This window comes from Crotalus tigris, unplaced genomic scaffold, assembly GCF_016545835.1.
Source record: "Crotalus tigris isolate CLP2741 ecotype Arizona unplaced genomic scaffold, ASM1654583v1 scf7180000019154.1569036, whole genome shotgun sequence".
Lineage (NCBI taxonomy): Eukaryota > Metazoa > Chordata > Lepidosauria > Squamata > Viperidae > Crotalus > Crotalus tigris.
In genome coordinates this window covers 357819-376290 of record NW_024097404.1, presented here as the reverse complement: position 1 = coordinate 376290, position 18472 = coordinate 357819, and the positions used below count along the sequence as shown (strand labels likewise).

Below are 18472 nucleotides of genomic sequence, written 5' to 3'. Positions count from 1 at the left end.
TTTTCTCACAATTTAGTTCATTTACAAAAGGAAATGGAATCAATGCACTGTCCTTTAACTGAAACCTGTAGAAACCACCCATCTGAAGACATCCAGACTTCTTTGGATAAATCTGCTTGGGAATTTGGGCATAATTTTGACTTGGTAGCAAATTATTACCTTTCCCTTTAAAAGATAGTGGTAAAATTATTATTTTTAGACTTCAGTATAGTGAAAATTTATACTTATTGTTTATTTGGCTGGTTTCTTTATGTGTAGCAATGTAAAATATCAATTCCTCCATGAAATTATCACAATGATTTCATTACTTTTTTTACTAATGGGTCAGGCAAATTTTCAATTATATGAAATTTATTAACCATTGCCCAAGAGACAGAGTGCTGTCCACCAAAAGAACTTATGTTCTCTAACTGACTGTGGTAGAAATGGTTCACAATATGAGGTCAGGAACAATTTAAAAGATTATTTCTTTGTTCTTTTTAAAATGAACTTCGTAGTACACAGATCAGTGAAAACAGCTTTATGTGTGGTATTCGCTTTTCATGTTATCACTTTTCTACTAGTAACTTTAATACATTATTCTTCTTTTAGTCCTTCATAAAATTTGAATTGAGACATTTGTGATATTTATTTTTGACCTCTGTTTTATAAAAAGGAAAAACTTGATAAATACCAGTGCATAAGAGAGGAGTGCCCAGATTTTGTCTGCCCGGCCATCCACAGTTCGTGCCACCACAGCATGAGACGACACTCTAGCCAAGTGACAGGATTCATATTGTTCAACAGGCTTTCTGGTGCCATCAAGACAAAGTAACTCATACTTGCTTCTTTCTTCTGGACTATCAGCTGTGAAAAATGAAAGGGAACAGTGAGTGTATCTAAGAGAACAAAGTAGGCTCCATCATATTGTTGTTGTTTTTTATGTCATTTGTCTTATTTAATGCCCAATTATTTCAAATATGAAAAATAAAGACTTTTCCTATACCCGCACCGACCCCACCTTTTCCCTACTCCTTTAAAACATGAACAGGGTGAGGCCCATTCAGATCCTGGAGGGAAGAGGGCACCTCATTCCAAAGGCCAGGCACTGTAATGGAGAAGGTGCATTTCTGGGGTGCTGATAGATGGAATTACTTAATTGAAGGAACAAAGAGTGCACCAAACCTGCCAAATTGAATTGGGAGACAGGCAGTCTCTCAAGTAATTATGGGAGACAGGGAGTCTCTCAGATAACTCCCTATGCCATATAGGGCTTTATAGGTAACAACTAATTCCTTCAATGACACCTGGAAACAAACTGGAAACCAATGCAGCTTGTGAAGTCAAGGTGTTACTTCAGTGCTCTTGCTCCTGCATTCTACCAACTGATTAAATATCTGCAGATCTGGGTGGCCAAACAGCCACAACCACTCAGTATTAATAGGACTGCATGAGATATTATATGATCAAAAATGGAACGGTTTGACACTACCCACAGTGGAAGAATAATTGGTGAAGATGATGGAACTTGCAGACATGGCTAAATTAACCTCTTTGATTAGAGAAAAAATATATCACTAGATAAAGCTGTGCAAAGGCCTTTCTGAAGGTCACAGCTGACACCTGCTCATTTAGCAATAGCTATGACTCCAAGAAGACCCCCCATGTTGTACACCATTCTTGAATAGGAAAATGTAGTCCCACACATTGTGTAAAGGTTTGGACAGGGAGGAATTGAGTCAGTCCTATTAATACTGAGTGGTTGTGGCTGTTTGGCCACCCAGATCTGCAGATATTTAATCTCTGACCTTGTATTGCATACAAGGTCAGAGATTAAATATCTGCAGATCTGGATGGCCAAACAGCCACAACCACTCAGTATTAATAGGACTGACTCAATTCCTCCCTATCCAAAACTTCACACTCCTCAGGCATCAGGACAGGAACTCAACAGCTTTCTTTGTCTGACCAGGGTTGAAATATATAATTGAATCTTATTGGCATTACTGACTGTATCAAACCAAAACTAGTGGATGATCTCATCGAGTGGCTTCATGTTGATGTTGAAAAGGAAGGGAGAGAGAATAGAACCCTACAGAGCCATACACAGGAAAGGTTTAGGGAGTAATCTCTCTCCCTCCCCTCATTAAATTTAATTGGAACTGGTTCTGGAGAAAGAAACAGAACCACCAAAAAGTGGTGCCCCAATCCCCAACCAACAGAATTGTCTCAGTAGGATACCATGATTGACATATTGAAAGATCAAGGAACACAAGGATGATTTATCACCACCATCTCACCTCTTCTACAGATAATCTATAATGTGACCACAACAGTTTCAGTACTAAATCATGGCTGAAATCTGACTGAAATAAAACTAGATAATCAGTTTTCTCCAGGATTCTCAATAGCTGCAAATCAAGAATCTTCTCAACAATCTTACATAGAAATTGAAAGTTAGAGGCTGTTTGATAATTATTGAAGACTGTTGGGTTCAAGGATGGCCTATGGGGAGGGGGGTGCATTACCCCCTCTATTAAGGTTGGGACACCACTCCATCCATCAAAGACGTTAACACTACAGCATGGAGCAATCTGTTGGTTTCAAAACCCAGAAGGGATCCAGATGTAGTAAACAGGTAACTGAACTGATAGCACAAAGAGCCCTGTCCACTTCCTCAGGAGTCACTGACTCAAAAGGAGTGATACAGTACAAGCCCTGGCACCTGTCTATTTTAGGCAGCAACTAGGGCCACAGTTGAACTGCCCACCAGGAAAACTCTAAGCTCTCTCTGGAACTCCACCCAATTCACCAATCCTCTAGGGCAGGGGTAGGCAACCTTGTCTCTTTTATGACTCATGGACTGACTTCAATTCCCAGAATTCTTGAGCCAGCATGCGAGTCATAAAAGAGCCAAGGTTGCCTACCCCTGCCCTAGAGCAGGTGAATCGAACAGATCCTATCTCCCTTGCATATTCAATGCAATACCATTTTTTTTCTTTCAATTGTAGACCATCATACAATATCATAAACTGGTTTTGACATTCCTGTTTCAAAACCAGTTTGTCACATATTCTTGTAAGACTGTTGTTTGAGAAATTTCCACATTTAATGTGCTTGGTACATTTTGCTTAAACACATGTACAGTGCTATATATATATATATATATATATATATATATATTATATATATATATATATATATATATATATATATATATATATATATATATATATATATATATATATTTCACAGATCTATAAAAAAAATGCTAAGTATTTCTGGAACCCCTCTACAAAAATAGAGTTGAGAACCCAATAGATGAGTACTTGATCAAATGAAATCCACCTGCAAATGATCATAGGTTTAAGCACTTATTAGTATTTGAACTTACAGGTTAGCATTTTCCCAAATTCATACCTAATACAATTGCCTCATTCACAAAAGCCACATCTCCTTTTCCAGACTTCAGACACCTTATGAAAAAAAGGATAAAATATTAGGAAGGAGATGGTGGTTAAGTATTACATTTCTTGCATATTGTATGATGCTGTCACCAACATTTCTGCTTTTTCAACAGAACAGAAACAACCTACCCAAACTGCCCAAATATAGATATCTAAAGCCAATGAGGCACTGGCTTAGGGCACCAAAATTTAGGATGCGCCAATACTGCCACTATTCCAAAAACAGGCGATTCTAAAAATACAAATCTTTACATTGATGGAAGGTAGCATCATCAGTCAATGTGACCTAAGGGCATCATATATCCTCAAACAAACACTGTAGACACCATAGTTTAATTATTGTTTCTTACCAAGAAAATGAATAAATATGAACTGAATAAAGAACTTTTACATGAAATGGGTAGTATGAATATGGAAGAATAATTAAGGCAGGAGGAAGACAACTGATTTCTCTCTGGTTAGGCAATTTGTCCATCTAGTCCAATATTGTTCAAACAGACTGGCAGCAGTTCTTTAGGATCTAAGGCAAAACACTTTGCCATCAGTGAAGACTGAAAACCAGAAGCGTGCCTAGTTGAAGACCCTGAAATTTTTGGTAAATAAGGTAAGCAATGAATTACCGACTTACATCTTGTTACAAGTAGTCCTCAACTTGCGATCACAATTGAGCTAAAACTTTCTGTTGCTAAGTGAGACAGTGGTAAAATGAGTTTGGCTCATTTTATGACCTTTCTTGCCACAGTAGATAAGTGAATTACTGCAGTTGTTAAATTAGTATCATAGTTCTTAAGTGAATCTGAGTTCCCCATTGACTTTGCTTATCAGAAGATCACTGTGATGGCTTTCCTGGTCACTTCTCTGGACAATTCTCCAGACAGCACTTTGGACGAGAAAGAACTGGGTGTAGGGACATGAGGGGGGGGGGACATGGAGGAATGTCCACAGATTGCCAGAGGCTCTGAGCCAGAAGCGGTGAGGCCAAGCATTGCAGAGCAATCACAGGAGGAGTGACAAGACAAGCAGCCAGCTGAGCTAGGGACAGGATAAGCACAGCTGCAGATGGAAAGCCTAGAGGCTTTGGGCAAAGAGGGTGCACAGCTGAAGCTGGCCAATGGAGATGAGGAAGAACTGCCTCCTCCTCCCAATCTGAGAGTGCAAAAGGCTGAGAGGAGGCGGGAGCAACAAAGGTCAACCAGGCTATTTGCAAAGTCATAGCCTCACTCCTCTTGATGGGATGCACCAGGGAGTGACTAGCTCAGTGTGTGGAGTGAAACAACACTGGGAACAATGCATCTGTTTCCTTGTGGTGTGTTCTTTAGCCACCGTAATTCTTCCTTGACTACCAGATCTGGATTCTGTATCTCAAATTTCAGATTGTGCCTCTTGAATTATGGACTTGCCTTTGCCTTGCAGACTTGCTTTTGCTTTTCAGACAAGTCCTTGCCCTATGGACTGGTGTCAGGTTTTCCTTGATGTGAGGAATTTCAGGTGAAAACTATTTGGGGCTTGGGAAGCCTCAATAAAGACTTCTAATGCCCATGGAGTATGTGTGGGTGTGGGTGTGGGGGGGAGAATAAGATAGTTACAAAAACTGATCACATGACCCCAGGACACTGCAACTGTTGTAAATATGAGTCAGTTGCGAAGTGTCTGAATTTTGATTATGTGGATGTTGCAAAGGTTATAAGTGAGAAAAATGGTAATAAGTCACTTTTTTCAGTGCCATTGTAACTTCAAATGGTCACTAAACAACTGTACTGAAAAAGGGAAATCTGGGAAGAAATGGATGAAAGGCAAATGGAACATATATGTTCAAAAGATTCACAATGGATAACATTTTAGAGTTCCATTATCCAATAGAGGAGTTTAATACTGTACTCCTACCACAGCGGTTCTCAACCTGTGGGTCGCGACCCCATTTGGGGTTGAACGACCATTTCATGGGGGTCGCCAAACAACGCAGTCTGCCATTTTTCCCCCTTTTCCTTAGCTGTGCTACTCCCTTTTATTCTATTGGCTTTTGAAAGCCAATAGAATAGACTCTCTTGAATAGAGTCCAATTCTATTGGCTTTCAAAAGCCAACAGGAATTGTCCAGGCTGTCTCTGCCCTGCTGAGCCCGCCAAAAGTCCCAGTCTGCAAACGGTGCTGCAAGTTGTCTGCAGCAAAGGCGAGCTGTCTGGAAGTTTCCACCCCTCCCTGCTGGGCAACTACTAAAACTGCAAGTAAAAGAGGGCCAGGGGTGGGAGGTGGGAGGCCGGCGGGCGCAGGGAGGGTTGCTGGCGTGCGTGGTGCCCGGTGGGTGCCTTACCTTCCTTGGGCTGGGCCAGCTGGTGGCCCAGTCGGTGGTCGCCCTGCGCCGTTGCTGCCCCTTGTCAGCTACACCTCAACCGGCGCAGGGGGCGGCACCACGCATGCATGGCGCTCCCGGGCAGGGAAAGCCCTTGACTTACGACCAGTTGGGTAGTCCTCGACTTACGACCGGTTGGGTAGTCCTCGACTTACGACCGGTTGGGTAGTCCTCGACTTACGACCGGTCGGGTAGTCCTCGACTTATGACCGGTTGGGTAGTCCTCGACTTACGACCGGTTGGGGGGGCGCGGCATTAAAAAGGTTGAGAACCACTGTTCTACCATGTAAAAATACTTAGCCTACTTCCCAAAGATGTTTTTTTCATGAGGCAACTGGACTTTCTTGTTTTTATTTGAAGACATTTTGCTTCTCATCCAAGAAGCTTTTTCAGCTCTCACTGGATGGTGGGGGAGGATTTATACTCCTTGCAGATATTGAAATGATCAGCTCTCTGCAAGGAGTATAAATCCTTCCATTCCCCCACCATCCAGTCAGAGCTGAAGAAGCTTCTTGGATGAGAAGCGAAACATCTTCAAAGAAAAACAAGAAAGTTCAGTTACCTCATGAAAAAGTATCTTTGGGATAACTATGACCTGGATGACTGAGAATCTCCATAGACACTTAACCTACTTCTTGGTGCAGACAGTAACAGGACTGATTGTTGAACTGGCTGTGTATTGTCCTAGTCAGCCATCTAATTGTAGGCAGCTAATATATTAACAAATAGAAGCAATAAACAAGAACTTATTGGGTATTCCCGATGGTAACACTTAGGGGAAAAATGATCAGCTGAAAAACAATTATAGCACTAAGAATGGAGAAGGAATAGTGGGCACTATACAACAGGCTGGGAGCATTGTAGAGCACACCAGCAGTGCTTTGCTGCATGCAGTGGAGGATGGTCAGGGATATGATCTACAACAAATCTGAGCTACTTTCCAGGAGTAGGAGGGCTACTAACAATTTGAGATTTTAAAGAGCTCCATGCAGCACTAGTTCCCTACTACACATGCAACATGCATCTAAAAGAGGCTTGACTTCCATGACCATGTACCTGACCACACCCTGAGGACAACATTGCAACATCAACTGGAGGCTAAATCATATAAGGAACGGTTGCTGGAATTGGGTATGTCTAGTTTAACGAAGAGAAGGACAAGGGAGGACATGATAGCAGTGTTCCAATATCTCAGGGGCTGCCACAAAGAAGAGGGAGTCTAGCTATTTTCCAAAGCGCCTGAAGGCAGGACAAGAAGTAACTGATGGAAACTAATCAAGGAGAGAAGCAACCTAGAACAAAGGAGAAACTTCCTGACAGTTAGAACAATTAACCAGTGGAACAATCTGCCTCCAGAAGCGGTGAATGCTCCAACACTGGAAGTTTTTAAGACGAGACTGGACAGCCATTTGTCTGAAATGGTGTAGGGTTTCCTGCCTGAGCAAGGAGTTGAACTAGATGACCTCCAAGGTCCCTTCCAACTTTATTATTATTATTGTTGTTGTTGTTGTTGTTGTTGTTGTTGTTATTATTATTATTATTATTATTATTATTATTATTTGGAATTACCCACCACGGCAATGTCTATAATAAAGCTCATGTATATGTGGCTTTGGGAATTTTAAAATGAGACTCTGCATATTATAGTCTCTGAGTGATATTGCTCTTGTCCCCGCCTTATTTGATGATCCCTTGTTTCGCCTTCATTTCTATCATAGTTTTTTTATTTCTTAATTAAATAGTCCTTCACAGTACTTTGATTCTCCCTCCATGAAGTGCTATTTCTCTGTTCACTATGCATAACAGCAAAGTGAATGCAGCAAGTCCTTTTTTGTCTATGCACAAATCTCCCAGAATTCAGTTCCCATGGGACCTAAGAGCAACTGGAGACTTCTTGGGATGGGGGGGAGGTGTTATCAGAGCTGCTTTGCCAGCTTCTTCCCCCATCCCCTAGAAATTTTTGGCTCAGTTGTGGTTGTACATTGAGGACTACCTGTATATGAAGGCTAAAGGGATCTGCATATCACCTAAGAGGGAAATGGAACAATAAGATTGTAATTATCTCTTAAATAAAGGTTGGAAGTCTGTCACATTTTTAACTTTTTTTTTCTTTCTTTTTCATTTCCTATACTTTCTTATTTTTTCTCTTTTTCTTTCTTTTTCTTTCAAGTTGTTTTTTATTCTATGAAAAAAATCTTAATAAATGTAAATTTTAAAAAGGTGAGGGCATATACCCTTATAAAATATATATTTGGGAGTAACTATAGAAGCATGATAAAAGTTTACCATGGCTTATGAGGGAAAGCATATGTCACTTACTGATAAGCTCCTGCATATCCAACAAAGGGATCATTCCAGTCACAGTTTCCATCACAAATACTGCACAGATTTGATACAGGGTTGAGACCCGGGACACAACTAGCAACAAAAAATCTTTCCACAGCTATAAAAAGAAATCAGATGGATAAGTCATTGACAGTTCTTTATTAGCAGCATACTATTTAAGAAAGTATGGTCCTCACAAGGTTGTATAAGTAGACACACTTTTTAGATTCTGTTCCATAACTACATAAGGCAATAAAAATGTAAGCAATAAATAATATTGTTTTATATATGAAACATTTTACTGTAGCTGTGTTTGAAAAGAAAAAGGGAGAAGCAAAGAAAAAAGAAAAGATGAAGAAACATTCTATTATTAAACACACATACACATCACACAGTTTTCTTTTGGAATAAACAAGTTGTGCAGAATACAAAAAAGAGGATAATAAATAATACACCAAAGAAATTAAGTATATAAGATAAGAAAAAGAAAAAGAAGTTTATGTAAAACTGGTTTATATCCATACCATTCATTCAGCCTTTCCATATAACCATATATTTCTTTGCGTGCAAACTAACCTTTCTTTATCACACTCATAACTACGACATGATTTGTTCTTTGTTTTAGGGACTTCAACAGATTATACAAAACCCGTAAGCTTCATGATACCAGTTTCATGATTATGACAATTCAGATGGAGCATGCACTTTTATGAACTTTAATGGTGCCAGACTCATTGATATTCTCTGGTATCTTCTTAGTTCCTCCTGTAGTATAATTTATTTCAGACAATTCTGTCCAGGATAAATAATGTCTTAAAGGAAGTATTGCCCTTACTGAGAGGCTTTTTGAATTTCATGAATTTAAGTACTATGCTACTAAATCTCCGAGGAATTGTTCAAAAAAAGACTAATTGGACCAGGAATAGAGGCTTATGATATAAGCGTGCAAAAATGTCAAACTAAAGGGAATAGAACTGAAACATTGGTTCAATTTTTGATATAACTCTATTCTCAATATGAGCACTTGCTAAAAGCCAAAAAAACTGTTATTACAAGAACTAATAAAGAGAGATGTATTTCTACATTGTACACACACACAAAAAAAAATTACAGAAGATTTTGGTGTCATTTGATATACATGCATGCAGTCCCACCACAATTTCCCATATTCCACACCGAGATAGCATTCTACTCTTTCTTGTCTATCTACAGTAGTTCCCCAGATGAATTAATCCTAAAATATCCACTACCTAAATTTTATGCCCAGGGTGGCCTGTGGCTTGAAAAAGCTGATTGAAGCCATGACATTAGGGAAACCTTCTGTGGTTGTGAAGTGGATATCCACTGTTCATCTCCCTTTTTTTTTCTAGTTTCTTTCAGAAATTTATCGTATCTGTCCTAGCTCTATAAGTTGTAAACAAAGGCAAGAGACAATTATTACAATTAATCTATTGTTTGTTTGTTTATTTATAAAATTTAACTCACCCATCTTATCCCTTCTTACAATTAGAAATATCCTCCAGCATATTCTCCATAACTTCTAGAAAACGGGCAAATTCTACTACACAGAGCAAGCAGATTTAGCAGAGATCATTTAACCAATCGATTTGTTTTTTTCTTTCTGCTTTATTTTATATTAGGTATTATACCTGTATTATAATCTGTGGTCACTAGAATAAACTTTAGTTACTAAATTTGCCCCAAAAACTCAAAGTAAAACTCCAACAAGATTTTAATATGACTATATAATACATATAATATGTATTTATAATGAAGTGTGTTGATTTTGTTACAAATTGGTCACTGTTCAAAAGGTTTAAGTATATCTGATTAACATGACTAGATCTCCCAGTAGCCACTGAACAACATCAATCATTATAGGACTTGGGCTATAGTTGACTCTCTTTGAACTCAACTGAATCATAAAGTTGCTATTATAGAGATAAAATGTACATTGTCTTGAAGTCCCAGAGAGATATGCATGGGAGGGAGGGAGGGATATTAAGGCACCAGATTAAAAAAGCAGGAGACTGTGAATTCTAGTCCCACCTTAGGCATGAAAGCTGGCTCGGTGCCTTTGGGCCAGTCACTTTCAGCCCAACCCACTCAGAGGGAGTGGGAGACAATAGGAGAAGGAATGTGTGTAGGATATACTCTCTACCTTGAGTTATTTGTAAAAATAATAAAGACGGGATACAAATAAATAAATAAAATAAATATGAATAGAGGTGGATGATAAGTAGACAGATAGACAAATAGAGATATAGAGATTTTTCTTACCTCTTTCTACAGGTTCCATTGATGTTCCATCCCACTGCATCAAATTCAGTTTCAGTAAAGTTCCTATTGGGATGTTCCAGCCTGCAGATCTTTTAAAACCAGTGTGACAAGATTTCTTCTTTCTGAGATCTTCTAATGAAGAAATAGTTCCTTTCTTCACAACAGCAATGGCATAATAACTAGTAGTAGATACTGACAAAGAGAGAAGGAAAAATCAAATATAGGTTATAGCTATAGTCTCTGTCTATTTCCAAAAAAAATTAAACACTGTTTAAGAAACACATTTCATTATCATGTTAATATCCTATACCATAGAGGAAACAGCTGGTTATATTAAGCAAAATATATATTTAGGAGTGGCTTGCCAGTGTGCTTCTATGATAATTGCTTGTACTGTTAACGGGCTGAAACTATTTGTATAAATGAATTAAATAAATTAAAGACTAAAACACCATGACTGTGTTAGGGTGAAATTGATTACAGCAAATGTAAAACATGGAAAACATTGAAAAAAAGGAAAGACACGCTTTCTCTTTAGATCAGTCCAGAGGGCTTCACCAGTTGGGCCTCTGGTAAATGTGGTCCAAAGAAAACATCAGGCCACTATCACAATTAAAAGAGAGGAAGGAGTTGAAATTCTGAAAGGGGGTTTCTTAAACTGACTTAGTTTCCAGAGGTTTGTGTGCAGGAGTCTGGCAGTCTGAGGCAGAGCAGAAAAATCCTGAGCATGTGAAATTATCCTAGTACTGCATCCTTGAATCACAGATCCAAAATTCATCTTAAATGCATTTGGAGTCTCAGAAGTCAGTACCAAGAAAGGGCATTGTGGTATTTCTCAAACTTGACAACTTGAAAATATATGGACTTCAACTCCCAGAATTCCCAGGCCTTTCTGGAGAATTCCAGGAGTTAAGTCCACACATCTTCATATTTTCAAGTTTGACTGGACTAGAACATAAATCTGGTATGCTGCAAATCCCCAAATCCAGTCTCTGGTGGCTTTATTTGAGTGAATTTCCAAGTGGATTCTGCATGGTGAGTTATAGCAACCCACACATCCAGTTGAATTCATATTAGCAACTTTATCTTTATTTCATTATCAAATTTGGAAGGGCACTTATCTATCCTACAAAACTGTGGTTGGCAAATATCAACAATATTATAACAGTAAAAATCCAAGATAAAGTCCTCTTATTAAAAACACAAAATATCTATGCTGTATGTCTACCCCAGAACTCCCAAATTAACAGCTTGGCCCAAATGCCTGGGGGAAGAGCCGGGTTTTCATGGTAGCCAGGTAGTATGGTTGGAGTTACCCATGCCCTGAGCAGATCCCAGGACAGAGAAGGGCCCATATCACCTCCCCTCCCAATGAGCAACCATTGGATGAATTATGCAGCCTCTTTGCATTTTCAGATCAATCCTATTAAAATTTACCTCCTGAGTCTCTTTTATGAAGTTCAGCTACAACAGGCTTTAGATAATAAGGGTTCAAGCTTGCTTCTAAAATAAGACCAGCATCTAAAGTGATGGCATCTGCTTCTGAGTTCTAAAAAACATAAAAGTAGGATAATGACAGGATATTTCTTTGGCATAAAATATGTCATGAATGTATGACAGTTATATCTCCTTGTTTCTTACTAGATCTGGAAATTAACATGATTTCCTTTTCATTCACAATGTGTTTGCCATGAAGAATGATAATGCTATCTTGAACAGAGCACTGGGCCTCTAGGTCAGTTGATAATTTCATGGTTTCCTGAAATTAACTTCTGGCCAAAATCAGGGGCATTCATAGAGAAGATCAAGAAAGTCAGGATGATGCTAAAACTGTATGATTGAAGCTAGGCCCCTTTATTATATGTTGAAGGGAAGGGAAGGGAAGGGGAGGGGAGGGGAGGGGAGGGAGGAGAAAGGAAAGGAAAGAAAAGGCCAGGAAAGGGGAAGGGAAGGGAATGGAAGGGAAGGGAAGGGAAGAGAGGATTTAATTACATGATCATGATGGCCTTTGACTATTTAGACTAGGGGTCCACAACCCACTACCGGGCCATGGCCTATTTGGAATTGGGCCATGTGAATGGCTGATTGGGCCATGTGAATGGCTGATTGGAGTGTGCATAGATGCACAGCTCAACTTTGCGTGAATGCACCAGCCTGCTGCTCACACAGGTTGAGCTCTCTGCATGCATGCCGTCCTGTTATTTGCTCAGCCCAGTTCCCCTCTCCACCCCCCAGCTGGGCTGCCAATCCGTAAAGGTTGGGGAATACTGATTTAGACCAGGGCTTTTCAACCTTTTCACCCATTATACCACTTTTAGGATATGGCAATATCCAAGTACCACCAGTCGCCTAGCAAGGTGTCAAAAAAAGGGAAAAAAGTGATGAAGTACAGGTAGTCCTCGACTTACAACAATTTGCTTAGTGACTGTTCAAAGTTACAATGGCACTGAAAAAAGTGCTCCCCAAGGCACAGCCGAGCAAGACACCTGCCTGCCCACCCGGCGGTGCTCTTCTTCCTATCCGAGGTTTTCATTGTTGTGAGCATTTCTATTGAGGATTGGCAGGGAGGATGAGGTGGGGGGGGGTGTTTGGTTTTTATTCCCCTCCCGTCTACTGGGTGGTTGCAGCAGGTTTTGGTCACTTCACATGACCCTGGGACACTGTGACTGTCATAAATATGAATCGGTTGCCAAGCATCTGAATGTAAATCACAAGACCCTGGAGATGCTGCAACATTCCAGCTGATCAGCGCTTCTTCTGGGCTCAGCAGAAGCGCCAGGATCAATGCCACTTTCAGCTGATCGGCACTTCTTCTGGACTCAGCAGAAACGCCAGGATTCGCGCCGAGCTCCAGCTGGAGCCTGGCGCTGATCCTGGTGCTTCCGCTGAGCTCTGATAGCCCCAAAGAAGCGCTGATCCTGGCACTTCCGCTGAGCTCTGACAGCCCTGTAGCTCCAGCCATCTCTCGCTCAGGCTTGTGCGGCGCTGCCACCAGTTCAGCTCATTCCCCTCCCCCGCTACTTTTCTAGGATGGTTGCGTACCACCTGCCAGGTGCCAATGTGCCACAGGTGGTACCCGTACCACTGGTTGAAAAGCCCTGATTTAGACAACCCTCTGCAGACTTCCTGTGGTCTGCATTTTATTGATCTAATAAATAAAACATGCAAGCAATGAATGGCTGTCCCGAAATCTGAAAATTCAATAAGTGTACAAAAGCTATTTTATACTGATTGAATCATTTCAGTATAGGTCAGTTTTCCCATCATCCAAGCATATTTTTCCAAATTCTATTTCCATATATGCGATTCTACTTTCTATAGTACTTGCTCCTATTTTATTTCTATCTGGAACCTTCCAAATCAACCATTCTTTGCAAGGGAATAAAAAAAAATTAGGTTGTTTGAACAATGAACTCAGGAAGTTTCCCACTTCCCTATCCAGCTGTCAATGGTCACTTACTTTAATAGCAACTATGCACTCCTGGTGATCAGTCTTCCTCACACAAATCAGTTCTGGAAAACCCTTGGATTGTTGCTGGGAAAAGCATTCGCTCTTCAGCCTTAGGCATTTTTCCTGCTCTTCATTGGATACTGTGCACCATCTTACAGAAGAAGATGCAAGACACAGAGCTATGAAAAGAATGAAAAGGGTGCAGATAATGAATGTGCTTAAACAAGAATTGATAGTTCTCCCTTATTGAAGGTTTTTCTACAATTAAACACACATGAAATCAGATTAAAAGAGTGACTGGACTGCAGTGGACTGAATTCATTTTTATTGACTGTAGGGATGATGTTTTGCATGTCTTAGACAAGAATATCTGGACTTGTATTTCGGTTGCCACTTATTGAACAACGTCACCTGTTATTTACAATCCATTTTTATATGCAAGGTTAGTTATATTACTAATTTCATAGAATGAGAAACAGCACAGATTTTGTATATAGAAAATGTATCTTTTCTAGTTTCTAAAAGGAATTCCTCAGTTTGAAGATTTGTCAACAGACACTCCTAAAATCCAAGTAAATCCAATTTCAGTTTAAGATCACACAGGAAGAGCAGACTCAGAGAAAGAAAGTTAATAAATGAAATTAACTAGAAATAAAATTGTGGATACTGAGTATCTAAATAATTACAATTACATCATTATTATAAAAAATGATAATTTATTAAGGTGTTTAGCATGGTAAGTGATAGAAAAAATAATTGCACTTTTTAGCAGCATATTATAGATTAATTACTGAGAAAATTTTTATAGTTTGCAAAATAATTTAGAAAATGTCTTTGGGCTTCAAGAAAAGATATCAAACAGTCATTAAAGCAATTTAAATGCAATTAAGATTGAAGACAGACAAAAAAACTTTGCAAAGAGTCAAACTGGTAACCAAACATTAGAAAGCAACAAATATTGGACAGAACAGGAACGTTCTTATTATTGTACAGAAGTTAATCAGTGAAGATAATCTATACTCTTTAGGGAAGAAGTACTTAATCTTCATGCTGCTACAGAAAAGGCCATGTCACACATTTTCATCTAAATTCTCTAATTCGGGGTCCCCAACCCCTGGGCCATGGCATATTTGTGACCGGGCTGCACAATTGGTGGGCCGGTGTGCACACACACATGCAGTTCAACTTGTAAAAGTTTAAGAACATGCTGAAAAAATTGCTAAGAAAACTGCAGCAACTTGTCCATACAGTCACCAGGAGTCAAAAATTGACCTGAAAGCACACACCTACCTAAAGGATTATAAGGGTGTAGTCTAAAACATTTTAATGATGCCTGGTGGCCTATTTCTGATTTATACTATCATAATACATTCAAAAGGTTTCCAAGCTATAGCTAGATGCATATAATCTTGCCCAGTAATTAAGATTTTTTTTATGTTGTGCACTGTTCAATAACTTGCCCATCAAGTTTTTCAACCAACTTTCAAAAATCTTATTCCAAGTTATATACTGTGTTGTATTGTTTCCTAGGATAATGGAAAGCTAACACTATTTAGAGCAATTTCTCTATCTGGTTGGAAGTTGAGTTATGGCAACTGGATTTTTTTTCTTTCTTTGTTTGAAACATTTCACTGCTTACCCAAGTAAAGACTTCTTCAGACTGAAAAAGCTATGTGGATGAGCTGTGAAACCTTTCAAACAAACAAAGAAAAGAAGTCCAGTTGCTATGATTCAACTTCCAGACAACTCTATTTGGGTGACTGAGAACCTTCATTAACATATTTCACTATTTATTATATTTTTTTACAAATGTAGGGTCATTTTGCATTACATATGCATATTAATCCATTGCATATTTGTTGTTATTCAGTCTCTGTTGAATTACAGCTGTGTTGCAGTAATTTATTTCAGCAGTGTACCAGGATCACGTGTAAATTCATGACATGAGATAATTTTCATATTCTCCATTATATTACAAATGTTTATTATTGGAACTTGTACCAATGCATGACAGTAACATATGAAAATATTTACAGTCTTTGAAATAGACATTACTGATCCCTGCACTATCTCTTGCTATTAATTCTGATGGTTATGAATATTGTCATTTGAATTGAATCTGGAGACCTATGATCATCTGTTCTGCAAAAGAACTTTTATCAAGATTTTGATAAGATCACAAATTACAGGAAGATTGCATTAATCTCCCTTTGCTAATACCTCAAGGTCGTGATTTTCATTTCAGCTCCCAAATTTGCACAGATTTTTTTTTAAAAAAAATGTTGGCATATTATTTAAAATAACAGAATTAAGGCAATGTTTTGTTGATCCCTACTTCAAGGAACAACATTAAGTTACTGATAGAGCTGAAAAACTTCCCATTCTGAAATTTAGGAAAGCCACTGCCAAATAACTTTCCAAAATTTCTGCCTTCCAGATGTCTTGCACAACATATCCTATTCTTTTCAGTCCACAAAATCATATTATAAAATAAATATAATGGGTTTTTCAGACTCAGTTTTACTTTGTAATCTGTATAGAAGACAGAGATAACAATAGCAAGGACAAATTGTTAAGTGTGTCTATTCAATTCCATACCTGCCCCTTCTACCTATATTTTGTTCTAATCTCACCAGGAAAGAAGTAAAAAGTATTTGCAGGGATAATTTAGATGACAGAGGAATAATTAACCAGCCTATCTCTTATTCACCATTTTTCTCCTACAGTTTCTTTTAGTATGCAATCACCTTAACTTAGAAATATTTCTTAAAGTATCATCACACCCTAATATTCCTTGTTCAAAGCACATCTTCATTATCATAATAAAAATAGTATTCTTTCTTCTTTTGCCTTTGAATTCACCTCTAATTAAATAATTTATGTATTATTCCCCCTTTCAATCTGTATGAAAGTATAACTCCAAGTTCAGCGTGTGCTTAAACTAAAACTTAAATCTTCATATTTAAAAAAAGTATATTTGGCAGAATTCTTGGATCACATCCTCAGTTAAAAATGAAATTTCCGGGAGGTTTTTTTTATTTTGCAATTTTCTAGTTCTTAAAAAAATATTTGAAATAAGGTAGTTGGTATAGCACAGTGCGTAAGGTGCCAGACTTACATGATGGAAATCTATTTTCAGGTCCTCATATGATCGTGGAGACTTTATACTAAATTTTCCTCAGCCAAACCAATCTTTAGGGTTAGTGAAAACATAAAAGTAAAAGAAGACCCCATATGTGCCAACCTGAGTTCTTAGAAGAAAAGGTGGAAAATAAATGCAATAGAAAGAGAAAGAAATACTCCACAGTAGTTAAAGGTTTCATTTTGAAAACTAGTGCAGAATTTGCCCCTTTAATCACCTTGGGCAACTCTGTTAGTCTGCATTCACTTACCCAGCAGCCCAAAGGACAGAGTGGCTTGGAGGGCAAATTTCATTTTCTCCCTCTCTGGTTGCTTTCAGGCAAGGTGCTGCAGAGATGTCAGTCACAGACTGCTCCCACAGAGTCTGTGAAGGCTGTTGACTCAGCTGGCTTGCCTTTTTATAGAGAGCCTGTACTCTGCAGGGTTAGCAGAAGCAGTGACCCAACAGTGTTTGTCCTTCCTTGTTTCCCAATAGTGCCTGTCTCCTGTTCTATCTCACCAGCCTACTTCAGGGAGAATCTCATGTTGGCAGTGAATTCACTGCATGCCCGGAATGGAAAAAGGGGAATTGTTCGAGAAGCTTCAGCTGGGACTTTCCACATCATTTAAATTCTTCCTTTACCTGAAACTCAATTCTATTAGCAAGGACACATTCTTCCACTCCCATCATTGCAATGACATCTACATATGCCTGCTGAAGCTGTGACTAAATTTTGCCTACTTATGCAACAGCTCCACTCTATTAAAAGTCAGAGATTTAATTTCTGTACAACTAGAACTATATTCTAAAAACAATATCCATTATTGATGGCTCTCTGTTAGGGGGCCTCAAGATAGATATTGAAATGAGCAAAGGGTTGAAAGTCAAGGAACCCTTTCCTTCCTTCCTGTTTTCCTCCCGCCCTCCCTCCCTCCCTCCCTCCCTCCCTCCCTCCCTTCCTTCCTTCCTTCCTTCCTTCCTTCCTTCCTTCCTTCCTTCCTTCCTTCCTTCCTGTGGTTTACTCTTACAAGACAATGCATTCAAAAGTCCATTGTGGCTCTGGACTTGTTTCAAGCAGGAAACAAATTATTTTTTTATGTATGTCACTCCAATTGCTATCTGATTCTGAGCAGCTTATAATTCTACCATGCGTAAACTGGATTAAAGTAATTTAGATATAACCAAATAAATAAACAGCATTGCAGAGTAATATATTCCAGTGCAGAGGACCCCATAGGAACCCATATGCAGGAATATAGAGATGCTATTCTTTTCTGGAATAATAACTTTTCAAGATATTTATTTGTTACAAAACATCCACCTTTAGCAACTTAAAAACCAATAACACATGCATTATTTTGTAGATTCTTTAGCTTTTTTTTGTTTTTCAATCTTCCAAGTGAAAGAAAATACTTTGTATCTGGCCACAATGATGCATTTTGGGGGTGACATCATATTGAGACTACTGCAGAACAGTGTGTGAGCTGGCTTTGAAATCTC

General features: G+C 38.8%; 1 protein-coding gene across 1 annotated transcript in view; it reads right to left on the bottom strand.

Moving 5' to 3' along the window:
• The window catches only part of LOC120315572 (ovotransferrin-like), a 41500-nt gene extending 24077 nt beyond the window's left edge, over window positions 1-17423 (bottom strand). The window contains exons 1-7 of the mRNA XM_039360132.1: window positions 17244-17423; window positions 13861-14030; window positions 11838-11949; window positions 10401-10592; window positions 8115-8238; window positions 3400-3455; window positions 674-846 (exon numbers count right to left, since the gene is read on the bottom strand). Of these exons, the coding sequence (XP_039216066.1) occupies window positions 674-846; window positions 3400-3455; window positions 8115-8238; window positions 10401-10592; window positions 11838-11949; window positions 13861-14030; window positions 17244-17286 (870 nt within the window). The 5' untranslated portion in view covers window positions 17287-17423. The remainder of the gene's footprint in view (window positions 1-673; window positions 847-3399; window positions 3456-8114; window positions 8239-10400; window positions 10593-11837; window positions 11950-13860; window positions 14031-17243) is intronic.
• Window positions 17424-18472: the final 1049 nt, after the last annotated feature.